The sequence below is a fragment of the Camelus dromedarius genome, chromosome 5 (assembly GCF_036321535.1).
Source record: "Camelus dromedarius isolate mCamDro1 chromosome 5, mCamDro1.pat, whole genome shotgun sequence".
Taxonomy (NCBI): Eukaryota; Metazoa; Chordata; class Mammalia; order Artiodactyla; family Camelidae; genus Camelus; species Camelus dromedarius.
The window spans coordinates 92,348,950-92,368,988 of NC_087440.1; the positions used below are offsets into that span (position 1 = coordinate 92,348,950).

At 37.9% G+C, this 20,039-nt stretch overlaps 1 protein-coding gene across 12 annotated transcripts in view; it reads left to right on the forward strand.

Moving 5' to 3' along the window:
- Positions 1-20,039, forward strand: part of MARK3 (microtubule affinity regulating kinase 3) — a 92,436-nt gene that overhangs the window by 21,060 nt on the left and 51,337 nt on the right. For 11 of the 12 annotated variants that reach the window (XM_031454400.2, XM_031454388.2, XM_031454390.2 and 8 more), the window contains one exon: positions 10,922-10,975. In XM_031454400.2, coding sequence (XP_031310260.1) covers positions 10,922-10,975 — 54 coding nt within the window. Of the gene's footprint in view, positions 1-6,762; positions 6,909-10,921; positions 10,976-20,039 lie in introns of those variants that run through there. The other variant, XM_064486285.1, reaches the window with a different exon arrangement.

Below are 20,039 nucleotides of genomic sequence, written 5' to 3' on the forward strand. Positions count from 1 at the left end.
AAAAATACAAGCGCTAGTCATAAAATTCATCTGATTTAGATCTTTGGTCAAAATGCTACTTATTACTCTTATTGTCATAGAAGCAGCCGTCCCATTTTTGGGATTTGGGGATGTTAGTTCCATCTGCTGTCATGTGTTTGGCTAGCTTTTCACAGCTGAAGATTATTTTGGTCTTTGAAATATTGTCCGTTTTAGTATTAGTTTTCTTTCAAGTCAAGGTTTTATTTCAAGTTCATTTTTACCCCCCACTTATTTTTATAGCCTCCCAGAGATCTCTCCCCTTACATGAATCATTGGAGAATTTACTTGTATCTGTCATTTGGTACTTAATTGAGGCTGTTTTTTATTATCTTAAAAAATTATTTTTTCAAAAGTGATGCATGTATGTAGGTTAAAAAGTCAAATAATACTAAAAAGTTCCTAACTGAAACTGGACTCTTCCCACTCATCCTTATCACTCAGTAACATTACTCAAAGGCTCCTACTTTCAAATTTTTCAGGATCTTTCTTCTGATACTCTTGGTTATTTCCAGATTTATTATTGTAGACATCACTGACTTTCTCCATATGGAAGATGGATATAGCTTTCTTGAATAACTCACTTCCATATCTACTTTCCTTTCCTCAGTCTTTCTTTTTAATACTTTTTATTGAGTTAGTCATTTTACAATGATGTGTCAAATTCCAGTGTAGAGCAGTTTTTCAGTTATACATGAACATACATATATTCATTGTCATTTTTTTTTCGCTGTGCTATCCTCAGTCTTTCTGTTGCAACAATGTATTTGGTTAAAGTTAAAGTGTTTTTATTTAATTAAGCTATGTAAATATTGTTCAGTATTGGACCACAATAATTTTTTTTATTACATAATTTTTTACTGTGTTTAGAATTAATAGTTGCCTCAAGGTTTTTTTGGGGGGGATAGGGGTAAAAAGGCTTGCTTGCTTGCTTATTGATTGATGGATGGATTGATTGGAGGTGCTGGGGATTGAACCTTGTGCATGCACAGCACTCACTCTACCACTGTGCTGTCCCCTCCCCCATCAGGTTTTTTATTTTTAAACTGTCTTATGGTTCTGTGTATTTTCTGCTAGTTGTCCCAGGTGTTCCAATATATCTTTCAGCTATCTTGCAGTACCCATGCATATGATGTAATGTTTTAGTTTAAGAGAGAATAGGGGGATGGAGATTAGAGACAGCAAGAAAGCTCTTTCAAGGCACAAATAAATGAGATGGTGGCTACAGAGAGATGTCAGGCCAAGATATTTTTTTAAAGGTGGGCAGAATACCAACATGTTTGTCTGCTAATGGCAGTAATTTAACAGGCAGTAAAAGTGGTGCTTGTGAGAGATATTGGAGGGGTGAGAGTGGATGGTAGAAGAATTGGCCTTGGATAACTTGGATGGTTCTTACTTAGAAACAGGAGGAAAGTAGAGTACCGGTACTATGCCAGTACTCTGTAGGTGAGTGGTTCTGTGTGGTGGTGGGAGCTTGAGAAGTTTTCTTATTGCAGCTCTTTTTTCAGTAAAATGGAAAGGGAGATTATCGACTAAGAGTGTGATTATCGAGGAGATAGGAGATACCAGAGATCTGAGAAGGTTACAGTAGTTAATGGGCTAGCAGAGTGAATGGAATGGAGAAATGCAGTAGAATTACCAGGCAGCCCTAAAGCTTCTTTGAGGTTGGTGATAATGGATTTAAAATGGAAATAACAGCACAGCTGTAACTTACTTTCCAGCAACATTCAGTTAACCAGGTGCAGGCATGACGTTTGTAGGTGGTTGGAATTTTGTCACACTTAGTGATATGGAATACCCAAGGGAGTGATTACAATGAAGGACTACAGATCTAAGTCGGAAGTAAGAACTTGAAGGGGAAGGCAGACCATAAGAAGGTGGTGGGATCAATGGATTATAGATCCTGCTGAGTTCAGACAGTTACTGGAGTTCTAGAATGAGTGGATGGGAAGAGTAGGAAGAGGTGGTTAGAGTGGGGAACTCAGTAAGATTAAGATCATAAAGGGTTTTCAGATGCTGATAGTTCTAAAGACTAGTGTATATAACACTGTAAATGGCTTAAGCATGTGGCTTTTTTTTCCCCATTTCTAGAAGCTTTTTAGACCTTTATCCTTTATCCTTGCTGTTTAGAAATTTCACAGTGAAGTCCCAAAGAGTTGGTCTTCATTCATTGTTCCTGGTGCTCATCGGACCCTTTTAAGGTGGAAATTCTTTCAGTTCTGGGAATTGTCTTATTTTATAATTTAAAAATCTTAATTCTGGTATTCTAATTAATCAGGAATTGGAACTCTTGAAAGAGCCTCGATTTAAAAAAAATGTTTTTTTGTTTTCTATCTCTATGTTTCTTCTATTTTACTTTCTGGGAGATGTCTTTACTTTTATCTTCCAATCTTTCTATTACATTTATGTTCCTGTATGTCCTCCCCTCTCCTCCCAGTTACTTCTTATTTTCTGATTAGTTGTCTTTATAGTATCCAGTTCTGGTATCATGAATGCTATTTCTCTGTTAATTTCCTGAGGATATGTAAAGGCTTTATTTATTTATTTTTTTAAGATAGATTTTTTTGCTCCCTACATAGTTTCTCTTTTCTGGGGTTCTCGCTTGGTGTCTGTCTTTCATACAGAGACTTTCTTTGGAACCTGGTAACCTCTGGTTATTTGTCTGTATTTAAGGTGAAACCGTAAGAAGCTGACCAGAAGCTGCGTTTGCATGCGTAAGATATGTTTGACCTCAGAGCTTTCCTTTTGGGACTTGTCCAGTGCTTTTATTGGCAAATACCAGATATCTGTCTTTAGTCTCTTTCTTTTCTGGAACTGTTCAGTTCTGTAGGTTAAGCTTAGATCCCCTATTCTGTCTGGGTGGACCTGTGATCCCACCCCTCAGTGCCATTCTGACAGTAATTCCTCCCTTTTCATCTCCATGCCTCACTTCTGCCCTCTCCTGGGCCCGTCGGCCTGTAGTCCAGAGCCTCATTATCTTCTCCACGGGATAGATTTCCAGTGGTTCTTGGTTGGGTTGGGGAGCAGCAGTGTTCTCTATAAAGATTTTTGACTTTAGAGTTAGCCTAGCAGCTTCCCTGTCATCTTTGGTTGCCCAGAACCTCCAAGTCTGGAGTCTTTCCCAAGTCGTGCTGGGGAAATCACATTGTTTCTTGTTATAGTGTCCTTTCCTCTGCTTTCTCCTCTTTCTTTCAGAAATTCTTGAAATATCTTTCCCATTGTTGTCTTAACTTGTTATGGCTGTATGCTATTACTGTCAGTCCTCCACGTTTACCTGGACTTGTGCTGTTAACTTGTCATGTCTCTGTCCTCTCTCCTGCACTACAGGAGACACCAGACAGAGGGAAGAGGGAAGGATTAGATCTTGAGTCTCATTTACCTTGGCCTCTGAGTACTCAGTAAGTGTTTGTTGTTGGTTATAAGAATGATAAAACCCTAGTTCTTCATCCTGTAATGTACTAAACTTCTTGAGACTTTAACTAAATGGTTATATGTTTTAGTCACTTTTTGTGTGTATGTGAAGACTACTTTAATAGCTTTAGAGGAAGTTTGGAGATGAGAGAGGAAAAAATTCCCGCAATCATAATATTCTGAATACCATTTTTATTTTTTGTATATTCTCTGTATTTTATATGTATTTTCAACATAATTTTGTATCCTGATTTTTTCCCCTCAGAATTTTATCCTAAGCAGTTTTCTGCATTGCTGTGTAAATCATAATTGTAGGTTATGTGCAGTTCCATTGTTAGAACAACAGTTTTCAAACATTTTTGTCTCAGAGTTCCATTAAACTTTATAATTTGAGGATTCACAGCAAGCTTTTGTTTATATGGGTTGTGTCTATTACTATTTACTGTATTAGAAGTTAATACTAAGAAACTGAAAATATGTATTAATTTAAAATAATAGCAGACCTGTTACATATTAATATAAATAACATTTTAATGAAAAATAGCTATTTCCTAAAACAAATTATTGAGAAGGGTGTTATTTTAATTTTTCACAAGTCTCTTTAATGTCTGGCTAAATTAGGAAGTTAGCTGGAGTTTCATAGCTACTTCTGCATTTTGACTGTTTTGGTATGTTGTTCTGGTAGAAGTATATGAAGAAAATCCAGCCCTACACAGAGATGCAGCTGAAAAGAAAGGGGTATCTCAACCCCCTTTCTGGTGGTTCCGAATACTGTTCTTTGGTGCTATACCAAACTCAGCGAGTTGTGACTTTGGGGGGGGGGCGGGGGCTAGTGATTAATAGAATGTTTATTCAAAACAAGTGTGTTTGCAGTCTCAAAGTCAAAACTAGCATGCTGCTTCAGTCCTCTTTGGACATGCACAGAACAGCTAGAAGTTTGAATTGCTTAATGTGCAATTCCCAGCTGCATTGTAACAAGGTGGCACTCTACCTTGTTTCAGCCTTTATACTGTTACCAAATGCCCATTTTGCGGTCTGTTTAGTCCAATTTTTCACATTTTTGTGTGTTTTGTTGGTGGTTTTTGATGTTTAAAATGGCTCCCAAGTGTAGGGCTGAGGTATTAGCCAGTGTTCCTAAGTGGAAGGCTGTGATGTGCTTTATAGAGCAAATACATTTGTTAATTAATTTTTTAAATTTTTATTTTATTTTTTAGTGAAGTACTGGGGATTGAACCCAGCACGCACTCTACCCCTGAGCTGTATCCTCCCCCAAGAAAGTACATTTGTTAGATAAGCTTCATTCAGGGATGAGTTAGTGCTGTTCAGTGTTAATGAATCAATAATGTATAGTAAATGAGGAGTCCTTAAACAGAAACATACATGAAACAAGGTTATATATTGCTCAGTTGATGAAAATATTATGACCAGGGTTCACAGGAATTTCTGTATTTCTCCTAGGAAATGGTTCATTGTTCACAGTGATTCATAGAACACAATTGCTGTGAATAAAGAGAACCAGCTGTCTCTCTCTCTCTCTCTCTTTTTTTTTTTTGAAAGAAGAGGCTTGATTATTGGTGTTTTCTCCTAAGTACAGATATATGGGAAGGGGTATTAGAAAAAATTGTAGGCTTTCCTCATATGTCTGATTCTTGGAAACAGTTTCAAGTGTGGAGAACTAAGAAGCAAGCTGAGAGCTCTCTGCGTGAGGTATGTGGAGGGTCCTGGCTGAGCTTTGTGGTGGCCAGGAGGAAAGTCGGCCTTGACACTAGAATCTTCCACAAAGCACACAGTTACTTTCCTTGGTCAGTAAAGTTTTTCCTGGATTATACCCTTCTTTGAGCATCTCCAGGCTTGTACGTACCCTGCTACGTGTGCCTCTGATTTTTGTCTCCTAGAAAGTGTTTAAAGTCACTTGTTTGCTGATGCCACTTCTCCTATTCTCTTTGATATTCTTTGCCATTTTGTCTTTGTCCTTTAATTGGGGAGGTGAAAGAAATGCATGTGATCACTGTTATCTTTAACCATATGTCCTCCTTATGGTTACAAAAAAAATTCTATTTATTTTTGTTCAAGTTATATATTATACAGTTTAAAGAGTCAAAGCTTTTTTTTTTTTTAAGTGTCTGCTGCTCCCCTTCCCCCTTTTCCTAATCTCCTAATATGGCCACTTTTAGTCTTTTAAACTGATTTTTTAGGTTTTACTTTTGTATCCTTTAATAGCATGTTTTATTCTTAATTATTTTTCAGTTTTAGTCATCATTATCCATTGACTTTTCATTATGGTTTTTTAAAGTCATCACTGACTTAAAAAAAATAATTCTGTATTGAAATAAAGCACACATCCAGAAAAAGTGCCCAAATTAAGTGTATAGCTTGATAAATTATCACAAAGTAAACAAATTTGCATAACCATGACCCAGGGCAAGAATATACCATGACTTGAACTCCAGAAGCCCTCCCTTCTATCTCCTAATCATTTCACTGTCCTTCCTCTCCAAGGCATCCACTGTCTTGACTTCTAAAATACCATAGATATTGTTTTTTCTATTAAAATTGTACTAATGGAACCATACAGTATTATTTTGTGTCTGCCTCTTTTACTCCACTTTATGCTTATGGCATTCTCCCATTTTGTTGTGTATTGTTCAGTTTTAATTTGAGGTTTCATTTGGTAGCCAGCAGGTTGATTGCTGTGGACTGAATTGTGTCCCCCAGAATTCATATGTTAAAGCCTATTTGGAGGTAGGACCTTTGTGGAAATGATTAGGTTAAATTAGGTTGTAAGGATAGGCCCCTGATCTGATAGGATTAGTGTCCTTATAAGAAGAGACACCAGAGGGCTTGCTTTCGTTCTCCGCCTTGTAAGGACATGGTCAGAACGTGGCCATCTGTGAGCAAGAGGAACTGACCGTGGTGGCATCCTGATCTCTGACTTCCAGCCTCCCAAACTGAGAAAATGCTCTTTAAACCACCCAGTCTATGGTGTTTTCTGTTATGACAGCCAAGCTGACTAATATGCCATTCTTCTGGGTTACTGTGTCCTCTTAAAGGACTAGGATCTTTTTCTTTTTTTTTTTTTTTACCTGCTCCTTTGGTGGTTGTAGATGCTTTAACACCTGTCAAGAGCAGGATATAAGGATCTTTTTAACTAGAGGTTAATTGACAGAAAGTGGAAGGTGAAGATTTCTCTCCAGTGGGGTGTTTGCTATGTGTTTGTTGGACTCTTGATTTGTGGAATGTTGGGGGAAAAGCCCTTCTTGTGTATGAGCTCACTTTATCCCTATTTTGTAATTTTCCACTTTGCTTCAGGCATCGGGGTGAATGGAATTTCCCAGAACTTTACACAAGTGACAGGGACACTCCTGTTCCGTCGCCCAGTGAACTCCCCTGGCGTTTGCTGTGCCTGCACGCACACATGCGGGACTCCATAGTCTTGGGAATGAGTGAGTGGTCTTCTCTCCAGTGTCCATCTTTCTGAGGTACCTGGTGATGCCCACAACTGCCTCCTCTTTTGGTAACCATGAGGTCTGAGCTCTTCTCCAGACTCTAGCTCTGGGCCAAGGTTACTTTGGTAGTTGCGTTATCCCAGCAGGGAACTGGGAGGAAGAGGGGATTAGGAGCTTCCCCTCAGGCTTTGTTGCCACCCATACACATCTTGTTACAGGAGAGTGTTTCATTCTGAGGACACTTGCTTTTGATAAATTAACTCTTATACAGTTTGATTTAGCTGAATGTGATGTATTTTGAGCTCCTGTTTTTGCTTTAGATACTATTTGAACAGCAGTCCTTGAAAATGAAAATGTTTAATAACAATCAGAATAGAATCTTTAGAATAGAAGGCGGATACTGAGTAGAACCAGAAGAAACTAGTGATGGAGGGCCTGTCAGGAGAATAGAAACAAAGTCTCAGAAGATCAGAGTGAAGAGGAACTGAAAAGGAAGCATAGTTGATGGATTTGGCCATGGGAAGAAGGAGGAAAATAGGATTGTGACCAGAAGTGTTCTCTGATGGATTTCTTTGGAAATTGGGAGATCTGAATTTGCCACATAAAATTACTTATGAAAGTAGAATTTGAAGAAAATTAATTCATTCAACTCTAAAATAATTGAATGTTCTAAACCACACTGGTATTTGTTAAAATATCGGAAACCCTGTTTCTTTACTGCTATTATCTCCATCTCTGATGCGGGCAGTTACTGGCTTGAGTGTTCAGGGCTTCAGATCACCTCAGCAAGAAGCTTCTCGTGTAGTGGTATTGTGCCTGGGCTGTAGCACTGAATGAGATGTCTTCTTCCCAATGGAGATGTGCACAAGGTGGTCATTGTTTGCATATTCCAGCAGTCAGTATTTCCTTTCATCTTATTTACTGTAGTTCCGTCAAGACTTATATTTTCCAAATACAGAATTAGAATTCTCACTTTGGTTTTTGCTAGCACACTCACTCATGAACTCTCCCCTCACCCACCAGTTCTGATTTTTTTTTCCCCCTTCTCCAGGCCAGAGTGAAGGGGTGGTGGGTTCCTTTCATTTCCGGATCAAACTCACTGGATGGCTTGTTACAGCATTTCCCTTTCATTAGCTCCCCTGGAGATTAATTAGGTTCATAGGAAGTAATCAAATAACATGGGCAGATGGAGGCTTCAGACCAAGTTAAGCAATTAAAAAAAAAGTGTTATATGAATAGTGCAGCCATTCTTGAATTAGAAATGTGGACTCTTGGAGGTTTTCTGAGACCATTTTAGGGGGTCAATGAAGTCAAAACTGTTTTGGTAATACTATTACAACATTATTTGCTTCTCCATTCTCTCTCATGTGTGTAAAGTAGAATTTTTCAGAGGCTATGTGACGTGATACAATAACAGATTGACTGCAGGAGAGTTTCATAAAAATGTGATTTATATTAACATGCAATAGACTTCTTTCAATTTTTAAAATAGTGATGAAATACACATAACATAAAGTATATTATCTTAACTGTTTTTAAGTGTTTATTTCAGTGGTATTAAATACATAATGTTGTGCAGTCATCATCTCCAGAGCTCTTTTCATCTTGTAAAACTGAAATTCTGTACCTGTTAAACACTAACTCCACGTTCCCCAGCCCCTGGCAACCACCATTCTACTTCCGTCTGTATGAATTTGACTCCTCTAGGTACCTCAAATGAGTGGAAGCATACGGTATTTGTCCTTTTGTGACTAACTTATTTCATGTATCATTGTGTCCTCAAGGTTCATCCATGTTGTAAAATGTGCTAGAATTTATTTCCTTTTAAGACTGAATAACATTCCATCTTAGGGATATACCACACCAGGCTTTTCCACTCATCCCTTGATGAGCTCTTCGGTTGCTTCCACATCTTCGCTGTTATGAATAAGGCTCTGTGAACATGGGTGTACAGATATCTTTTTAAATCCCTGTTTTCAATTCTTCTGGGTACATACCCAGAAGTGGAATTGCTGGATCATCCGATAATTCTATTTTTAATTTTTTGAGGAACTCTGTACTATTTTTTACAGTAGCTGTATAAATTCCTACCAGTAGTGCGTAGGGGTTCCAATTTCTGCACATCCTCATCAAGGCTTATTTTTTCTGGGGCTTTTTTTAGCAGTAGCCATCTGATTGGGTGCGAAGTAGTATCTTGTAGTTTTCATTTGCATTTTCCTAAAAATAAGTGATGTTGAGTGTCTTTTTTATGTGCTTATTGGCCATTTGTATATCTTCTTTGGAGAAATGTCTCAAGTCCTTTGCCCATTTTTTTTAGCACCTTTATTGTGGTATAATTCCTGTATGGTAAACTACACATGTTTTGGATGTACAGTTACCTTTACCCATTTTTTAATTGAGTTTTTTGTTGTTGTTGAGTTTTCAGAGTTCTCTGTATGTTCTGGATATTAATACCTTATCAGATACATAATTTGCAAATATTATTTCCCATTCTGTGGGTTGCCTTTTTACTCTGCTGATACTTCCTTTTTACGCACAAAATTTTAAAATTTTCATGAAGTCCAGTTTTTCTCTTTTGTTGCCTGTGCCTGTAGTGTCATGTCTGAGTAATTATTGCCAAATCCAATGTCATGAAGCTTTTGCCCTATATTTTCTTTTCTTTTTTAATGGAAGTGCTAGGAATTGAACCACTGCAGTAATCATGCGCTCTGCCACTGAGCTGGTCCCCCCACGCACCCCCCAACCAGCCCCCTGTTTTCTTTTAAGAATTTGATAGTTTTAGGTCTTACATTTAGGTCTTTGATCTACTTTGAGCTAATTTATGTGTGTGATACAAGGTTAAGATTCCAATTTCATTCTTTTGCACATGGATATCATTTCCCCAGCATCATTTGTTGAATATCATTACGTTGAACTGAATTGTTTAGCACTTGTTTTTATACTTTCTCAGTTTTCATTTATAATATGTTAGATATTGATAATATAACCCATATTTAGAGTCATCATAATGTTTAAAAATGTAAAGGGGACAGAGAGTGTGAGAAGCATTGACATAAAGAATCTCTGAACACTTTCCCCAGACTTTGGCTACAGTCCCTTTCTTCAGTGCTTCTTACTGGATCTGTTTTCTGAAGGATGCACAGGAGGACCACAGCCTCACCGATGTGGGGCGAGGTCGGTGCAGAGCTGGCTTAATTATGTTCCCCAATTCATGGCAAAGCCTCTCTCTTCACTTATCTGCCCTTCCATCCCTCCTTCTCAAAATCCGTAGTTCTTAGTTTTAGATGTCTGTAGTTCACTTTTAAGCAAGAAATACAAACTGAACAGGTGAGGATGCCAATACAGGCCCATTTAGTAAATATTAGTAAAATTTAATTTTTTTCTTTTTTTAAGAGTGCATATAACTAGAAGTTATAGTTCTTTCTTCCTTTGTCTTAGTGGCTTGCTTTTAGACTGCCTTACCCCTTTTTGAACAGTGGCTAATAGGTGACCCATTTGTTGCCTCTTATATGTTCACTTGGTTAGCCTGTGGATTCATCTGAAACTAGTGCCTTTTCCTTCTTTAACTGTCTGAAGGGCTTTTCTTTTTTTTTTAATAAAATGTTTTTAAAGTTTTCAGATTCAACATCAACCTATTTTTCATATATTTACTCAATTATCAAGCTCCCACTTTGTGCAGGACACTCTGGGAAGCATTTTGGGCTGTAAAAATCTGTAAAAGCTATAGTTTCTGCCCTTGGATCCCAGAGTCAGGTAAAATTGAAGTGTCAGTAAGTAGTGATTAGATTTGCTATGTTACCATGTTTTTAGAAGTGTTTTCATTGTGTAATCTGTCTCCCTTTTGGGGGAAGGGGGCAAGCCCTTCTTGTCAACTATAAAATATTTATGAAATGTAAAACATCATTGTAACTAGTTGAATTTGAGGTTTTGAGGTTTGTTTACTTGCTTACTTTTTAACAATGCCACGTCTGGGCATTTACAAAACTATTAACAATTAGTCTAAGTACCAGATTCTTAAAATCCATAAATATTTATTTTTTTTCTAGGTTGCAATAAAAATAATTGACAAAACTCAGTTGAATCCAACAAGTCTACAAAAGGTAAGATTTGTCCAGTATCCAGGGTTTATTTAATGATTTTTCAATGCTGATTGCCATCTGATTTGTCCCTTAATTACCTCTGCTGTTATTTTTATTTCTTGTGTTTAGTACAGTAAAGCTTCCTCTTCCTCAAATGAATGCAAATGAAATGTAATGTTGTTTAAAGGTAATATTGTTGGATTTTTTCTTTCAGTTGAAGATAATGATTTTTAAATGTTATTAGCACAAACTGAAGGCTCTACATTTAAATTGAATATTCTAAATATTGACTAGAATTTTTTTAAAAAGAACAACGTATTTTCATGTAATTAGTCTTATGCGGAGCTATACAGCTTTCTCACAGCTAATACTGAGATCTTTTAAAGTTAGCACTTTGGCTTCATTAAACTGTCACACTAGTCTAATTAAGGAGTGATGATTAATTCATATAAAAGGAAAATATAAAGGTAAAGCTGGATGATAATTGAAAGCATGTTTGTAATGCAGTGTTGCCATTTGTGTCATCTAATGTAGAGCAGAAGTTCTCAACTCTGGTGCATGTTAAAATCACCTGGGCCTCTTTTCTAAGTCAGATCACGGACCCATGGGGGAGATTTAATTGCTCAGGTAGGGCCTGGTCAGAGGTATTTCACTGATGCATCAGTGAATGATTAATGATCTTCATAATAAGATCCTTTTTGTTCTTCTTAGTTTTGCAAAGGTTTTTTACATATTTCATTTATTTCTACATTTGGCCTACAATAGTTGAGGGGTACAGAGACCTTGAAATAAGAACAGGAAGTCCTGAATTAACTCCTTACTCTACCACTTAGCTGAATGTCTAACTTCACCTTGAGCAAGTCACTTTAACTTTCTGGGCCTTGGGTTTCTCATCTTTAAAAATGGAGATAATTTTGCTAAGTGAATTAAGTCAAACAGAAAGAAAAGTACCTTATGACCTCACTTTTATGTGGAATCTAAAAAACAAAACAAATGGACAAACAGAACAGAAACAGACTTATAGAGAGCAAAACTGCTGGTTGCCAGAAGGGAGTCAAGTGAAATAGATAAGGGGGATTAAAAGGTACAAACTTCATTACAAAATAAACGAGTCACAGGGATATGATATGATACCCAGCATAAAAAATGTAGTCAATAATTCTGTAATGTTGTTTGGTGACAGATGGTTACTGGACTTGTCACAGTGATCATTTCATAATGTGTTTGATTGTCAGATCACTATGTTGTACACCTGAAACAAACATAATATTGTATATCAGCTATACTTCAGTTAAAAAAATAATTAAATAGAGATTTAATCTTCTCATGATGGATTTATTAATGAAATAATGCATATTAGAGCTTTGTAAACAGCAAAGCATTGTATGTGTAAGATATTTTACGTGTAATGGCCTGTATACACTTCTAATATATTTCTAATGGCTATTTTCCATTTATATCATAATAATTTGGAACTCTGTGTGTGTGAGAGAGAGAGCGAGCTGGGTGGGGGAGGGAAACAGGCTTTATCTTACACTGAAAATGGTATTTAAACAAGTGGTTCTGCAGAGAATAGTGGACCTTAAAGGTTCTCAGAATGGCCCTGGAAAGATCCAAAAATTCCAGTCCTTTATTCCAAAGAAGAAATTGTATCCATTTCCTTACACTTTTATTTCTTCATATATCTAAGGATTTGGTACTAGTAAGTAGTTGGGGGTTACTAAAATTAACATGTACAGAAGTTTGCTGAGGATTCTAGTTCAATATTCTAATGATGTTACAGATTTTCCACTATTCGTGTGTACTTGCAGATAACTGGAGTTCTAGCAGTTTTCTAGGAAGAATCTTACCGTAGTATTATCCTGAATTGGTTGTAATTTTTCCTTCTTGCTTGCTTTTTTTCACTGTTTTTGGTCATGGTCTTTAATTGCCACTATTGTTTTTTATTAGTTATGAATTACTGTTTGTCACATTATTATCAATTGAGTGCATAATAGGTCGTCTGGTTAGCCTGATAGTGTGATTATGGGGATTTGCTTCAGCATTGATTTTGGCACATAAATAATCTAAAAAGTCTTGAAGATTTGTTTGTGGTGTAGTTCAATTATGAACCATCCACAAAAGATTTATACTAAAACCAGATCTGTCCAAGTTAAATGATTTGGTAAGTGTATTGTTTTCAGGTTATAGGACATTGTTTTAAATCGTGTGTATAAGCGTGTATTCTTATAAACTAGAAGCATTCTCTGAATATTTCTTTCAAATTCTTTTTTGCCGAGTTCCTTTTCCATAGGAAAAGTAGCAGCAGAATGGAGTATACTTGGCATCTTTTCCCTTTGAAATAGTGGTTCTTGCAGCTTTTTTCTTCCTTATTACGACTCATAGTTGTATCACACCTGTGTCAGGAGTGGGTGGTTCTTTTTTTTTATTGTGATTTTAAACTCTGGAGCTTGGGGCACTGCCTTAGGAGCTAACATTTACATTAAGGAGCATTCTGCTGTCAACAATATGCAGTCCTTTTGTGCTGCCACTACCAAAAAAATGTGGACTGGCTCATTCAGGCAGTGTTTGAACACGGGTATTAAAGTAGTGTCGACTTCAAAATGTTTACAATATTCAGGCACGTGGAATCAGGTATATTTAATAAACACGTGTAAGTAAACTTGATTTGACTGCATATTTGCAAACTGTTGTCATTTTCACTGACAAGTTCTTCCTTTTTTCCTTTTTATTTTTCCAGCCATTGAGTTAATAAATGTTGAAGTCTAGGAAAATGTATTTTTCTCCATTGTTTTTGTACTTCTCAACTTCTAACTGCTATTCCTGAGACATTTTCTATTCATGAATGTCTTTTAGGCCAGCCTTTAAAGAACTCTGTAATGTTGTGTATCTATAATAGTTTTGAAAACAACAGGAATAGTAAAATGTTAGTCATCTTCCTGGTTTTACAAAGTCATTTTTAGCTTTGATTTGGTTATATGCAGGTAATCTTGCTGGGTCTTGTTTTATTAAATCTGAGTCTGTCATTAAGAAGCAAGTCATGGCTCATTTTTTAAAAATGTGTTTACCTATTCAAAAATATAAAGTTTTATTAAGACGTGCCAGGACACTAAGTGTAAGCCATCTGAAGTTATTAACATTCTTTCTTCAGTCTTGTGGTAGACTGTTAACGTAAAGAGGGAGTGTGAGTAATGGTCAGGAACACAGTGAGGCCAGGCTGCATGGGTTCAAATCTAGGCTTCAGCCCAGCCTAGCTGTGTGACAGGTTACCTCCCTGGATCTTAGTTTTCCTGTTTTTAAAACTGGAATAATAACAGTACCTCTAGGGCTGTGGCGAGAATTAAATAAGTTACCACTTAAAAGCCCTCAGGAGAGCTGATAATATTAGTTGGCACGTCAGGACCGAGTGTTTGCTCGTATTGTGTGTCATGCTGAGTATTAGTTTTTTGTTTGCTTGGTTTTAGGTGTGGGTGGGAGATGTTTTTTATTTGCTTGTTTGTTTAAATTTTACCCTCTCAGGAAATAAGTAAAGCTTAAGGGTTGGATGCTAGGCTCTGGCTGACATCTCTTGAGGGACTTAATTGCAGTGGACTGCATCTGACCGTGGCTGCCGTCAGTGCGTTTGGTGTATGTTAAGCCTGTTCTAAGTTTATTACCTCTATCAAGTCATCATATTAGTTTGCTCAAGCTGCTATAACAAAGTACCAGAGACTGGGTAACTTAAACAACAGACATTTATTTTACACAGTTTTAGAGGCTGGGAAGTCCAAGATCAGGGTGCCAGCACGATTGGGTCCTGGTAAGAGCTCTTTTTGGCTCGCTACCATCTCACTGCGCCTTCACGGCAAAGATGGGGGAGGGGGAGGTTGCGTGGGCACCTGTGCACGGTCTCCAGTGCCTCTCTACTTATAAGGGTGCTAATTTTATCATAAGGACTGCCCTCATGGCCTCATCCAAACCTACTTAATTCTCAGATGTGCCATCTCCAGATACCACATTGTGGGTTAGGGCTTCCACATATGAAGTTTGTGGGGAATACATAAATCTTTACAGCTGCATGAGGTAAGTTCTCTTATTCAGGAAAGAGAGGCCAGGGAGATAAAGTAACCTGCTCAAAGTCCCCTAACTAATGATTGATACTTGAGCAATCAGTCATTTATGACACGTGTGGTTAGCACTGAGTTGAGCGTCAGTGACCTCTTCGTGAAAACATGCTTACCGCAGTTCAGATAATAGAGTGCTCGTGGCAAGCGATGTCCCGAGTGTGTTATTGGATAGGAATTCGTGGTCATTACATACTAGAGCGTGTGTTCCCCATGTTCCTACACTTAAAGGCTTCTTGACATTAGCTAGTCTGATAGGTATCTTTTCACCTTCATGCTCTGTTAGGTGAGCATTATTACCGTCTTGATTTTCCAGTGAGGAGACAGACTCTGAGAAGTTGATGTAGCCAAGCCCTCCAGTTAGTAACTGTTGGAGCAAACATGTTGATCTTAGTCTGACTCCAAAGTGTAGGCCCTCTCCATTTCATTATGCTACCTTACTGCAATTAGTTAAATTTCCCTAATTGAGGATTTATGAAAACTTGATTGGGAACTGATCTGAAGCTTTTCTTTGTAGTAGCTATGAAGAAGTTAGTTAATAGTTTCAAGTTTGAGGAAATAATTTCAAGTACTTAAGAGAAGTAGTCCTTGTACCCCACTCCCCTTATAAACTTCGTGTAAGTCATGTTTTTATGCAAGTTTGTTTATTCACTCATTCACTTAACAAACACTACTAAATACCTGCTGTATGCCAGGCACTGTTCTAAGCACTGTGGGTACTGAACCAAATGAATTTCCTGCTTTCATGGAATTGACATCATAGTGGGAGAGCAGCAGTAAACAAACATATAACATGGCATGGCAGTGCTGTGAAGAAAAATAAAGCAAGATGTGTTAACTGTTTTCTTATTTTCTGAATTCTTTTTTTTTTTTTTTTAATTATTTTCTGAATTCTTGATGCTCTGGCATCTGGGGCTTTGGTGACCTGGGAGAGAATACACCACAGGGCTAGCTAACTCCTGGAAATAGTAAACTACACCCCTATGAATGCATTGTTCATATGCAGACCAACTAGTACAGAGGCTCTATCTGGCTTTTAAACTCCAGGAGGCAGGATTTCTCTGCTCTAATCATTCTAGGGCTGGGTACCCGACACAAAAAACCATATTTGTACCCCAGAGCCTGCTGAAAGTATTCAAATGAACCAGTCCTCAGCCTGTGTACCCTGCCTGGACTTGCCTTTCCTGGGAAACCAGGATAAAAACTTTCCCATGCTTTCCCCTTGGTCTTTCTGCCTCCTAAGCCACCCTGGTACTCCCTCATGTGGCCCTGCACGGCCCTGTGTGCCCCCTTCTCTTGGTAACTATAAATGGCAAGCCATCCTTTTAGTGGTAGTCTTCTCCTGAGCTCCTGGGTCACCATGCCTGAATGATAATAAAATCTACATTTTAAAACCAGAATGAAGAGATAGTATTGCAAGGAACATGCAGATTTCAGGTGATAAGTAGGGGTGTCCTCTTAGTGATTCATGTAAGAAGCGTACTCGTTCTCCTGAACCAAGCCTTGTGATAAGGGTCAGATAGTGCAGCGGACTCTGGGTGATCCCATGTGGTTTGCAGTAAAATTTTACCCAGGTCTTGAAGGATCTAAATATTTTTCATCAAGTAAAAAATGGAAAGACCTTTGCAGTCCTCATTGCACTGTTGACATGGGGGTCCTCCCTCACCATTGTTGGGAGGATTGCACACAGCTCCACCAGCAGCAGGAGCAGCAGCAGCAGCAGCAGCAGCAGCGGGCTGTGGAGGCCTGCACTCTGCAGGGCCCCGAGCCAGAGGCTACACCAGGCCATGCCAGGAGCCTTGAAAGCCCCAGCTCTTTTAAGGAACAGTCGTCTATGTGTAATAAACTTTTCAGTGATTCCCTGACCTTCTGCTAGTTTCTTCTAAGATTTTGTTATCTTAGAAATACGCAGTCTTCTTTGGTGGCACAAACTTAATTGTCACCATACTGTGACGTAATGAATCTAAACAGTAATCTCTTTTTCTTAAGCTGGAACTATCTAATTAAAAGCAAGAAATATGTAACATGTAGTAAAATAATTGATGTTTAAAAATATATACTTACCACAGCTGGTTGGCCAGCTTTAAACACATTTAGAAATGGAGACCCGCTTCTTCCTGTGAATCTTGCTCCAGCGTTGGATGACTTTAGTTATTAGACAGCTTTTTCTTTTTATAGTTCACATTAGCATCTGTCTTCTAGAGACTTCTACAGCACAATTCTCTGTTCTGTCTTATGGACCCACAGACGTTAAATCTACAAATCCAAACATAGCCAGCTATTTTGGGTCTTCCTGGTCCCTTCTCCAGAGTAAATACGCAGCCTCTTGGGCCAGCTGTAGAACTTGCCCTCAACACAAGCCTAGTTTATTCTGTATGCATACTTGATTTTTTTTTTTTTGCCTGAATTTATTTGATTCTCGCTAAGTATCATTTAATTGGTTTCCTATCATAATTTCAGTTTATTGGGGTATTTTTGAAAAATGAGTCATTTGTATTAGCTATCTGTGTAATTGGATAAGGATGTCTTCATCCAACTAAAATATATGACAGGGCAGGGACAAGGCCCCCAAATGGAGAATCCATCCTTTAGTTGATCCTGCTGACCCAGTAGTAAAGCATTTTTTGAGTGAGATTCAAGCACCATTCTTAAATCTAGACTTTTAGTAGGAGAGAAAAGGAAATCCCCTGTGTTTAAAAAATTAATCAAAATTGATGGGGAAAAACAGAAATGAACATTAAATTAAAGTATGTGCAAAATATACAGTAGGTTGCTAAATGATTATGGAGACAGTATTGAGTATAAATTCCTTTTATCAGAATCTTCGTGGGAAATTCTACTTATACCCACTCAAATCTGTTTTCTTTTTAAAGTTAGTGTTTATTTTGGAGCCAACGTTAACGCTTAGAGCTCTGGGATAGCAATGGCTCTTTTTGGCATCCCAGGGAATCTTAGTTGTGGGACAAACCAAGGAATTGCGTATTTGGAGGCAGAGAGAACAAGTTAATGCTTTTCATGTGGTCTGCAGTGTAAGTTACCTTTACTATTACCACACTGGGTTAGTTGGGGCACTTTTGCTTCAGCCTCCTTAAACCAGTCTTTTTCAATCCTTGCTGTGCATTAGAATCATCTACGGAGTTAAAAAAAAAAATCCATGTTTTCTTCAGAATGTTCCCCCACCCTACTCCCTAGAGGTCCTGGCTGGTGGGTCTAGGGTGAGACAGAAGACTTCCTAGTGCCCATCCCTGGTGAGAATGGCTCCTAGAGTTTCTTTGGTTCCCTTCAAGTTTCTTAATTTCTCTTCTCTCCCTAAAGGTAACCTGTTTTAAAGATGAGCCCTTCCTCCAGTGTTTTAAGTCTTATAGACTGCTGCCATTACCACTGCTGAACATCTCCCTCCCTCGAACTCTTTTCCTGAGAATACCTTGGTACCCAGTTTCTGGACTTCTTTCCTTCTTCCCCACCAGGTGAAGCACAAATCATTTTTGGAATCTTTTTCATTGAACAGTTCTGTTCATCTATTCCTTTCTCAGTACCCTCCTCTTTCCACCTTGACCTGTAGCAGGCTAAACGGCTCAGGCCATTAGCAAAGGAGTTACTAGAGTCCTGACTATTCTTTACATCCAGCACGTGCATTCAGATCAGTGTAATGAATCAGGTAAACTAATGCAAGCAGGATATGGTAAATGGTAAGACAAACCTGTCTTCATTATACACATTTAAAATATTGAAAATAAAGACATGTATATCATTAGATTTTTTTAAAGTATATTGTTAGATTTCAAAAGTGGTAGTAGAAATGGAAGAAAATACAGCTTCAGTGTTGCTGCTACTTTATGGGCATCTTTTGAATTTATTGCCAGACTTATTTTTGCTTTGGCAGGAAATTTAGAGTAGATTATGAAATGAGGACATTAGAACTTATTTTTAATTGTCCCAGTGATTCATTATGCTATTTTTTTAAAAGTCACTAAAAAACAAGTATTTTAAGTGAGTTAAACTTAGAGCCTATCATGAACCTATTTGCAGAAAATTGAACATTGGGCAGTGATTAGCCATTTGGGAGAGAATCATAATACCAGCGACAACAGCCAGAATTACAGCCACGTGTCGCTTACTGTGTGCCAGGCACGGTTCCAAGCCTGCAGGTCAGGCTCCTTTATCCCAGGGATACAAAGGTCTAGGGAGGCCACGTCAGGCAGTGAGCACTAGAGCCAGGTGGGCCGGGTAGTGTGCTCCGGGGGTCAGATCCTTAACTACTGCGCACACTACCTGCGTCGTTCGTTGCCTATTTCTCACAGCAGCCCTGGGAAGTAGCTATTTTAATCTGTATTTTACAGATGAGCAGATTGAAGCTTTCTAAGATTCTGTAGCTCGTTCAGTCATCCAGTGAGAAAGTGACTGAAGTGGCATTAAAACTTAAAGCTGTAACGTCATACAGCCTTTTCCCAACATGCCCCCTTGGAAGGAATCAGGCCCAGCATCTTCCATACGGAAAGGATAGCAAAGGAGCATATGAAGTTCCCCTTGCCTGTGGGAGATACCCAGTAAAATCTGCTCTGTATTTTGTAAGCACCAAACTTATTTAAACACTAAAATTAATATTTTCTCATATTGCCCTGATTCCAGGAATCTTGACCGCCAGAACCTTAGGTTTTGATGGGGTGGGATATTCTTTATCTTTGATATATTTGATCATAAAAATGCACATTGCTGCCACTTTTATTTTAAATTAAAAAAAATGCTTTATTTTATTAACCAGCCAAATCTAAGCAGTTATTTTAAATTACATGTACATATGTATGTATAGGAAATTTGATTCAAGAAATGGATCAACAGTACTTTAAATCATTCATATTTAAGCTTTCCCAACCTGACCTCCTTCTTTGTTTCCCACCTAACAAGGTAACCACTAACAAGAATTTTGTTACTCTTTTCTTGATACAGTTTTACCACATAAGGATCCCTCATCAATACAGTGT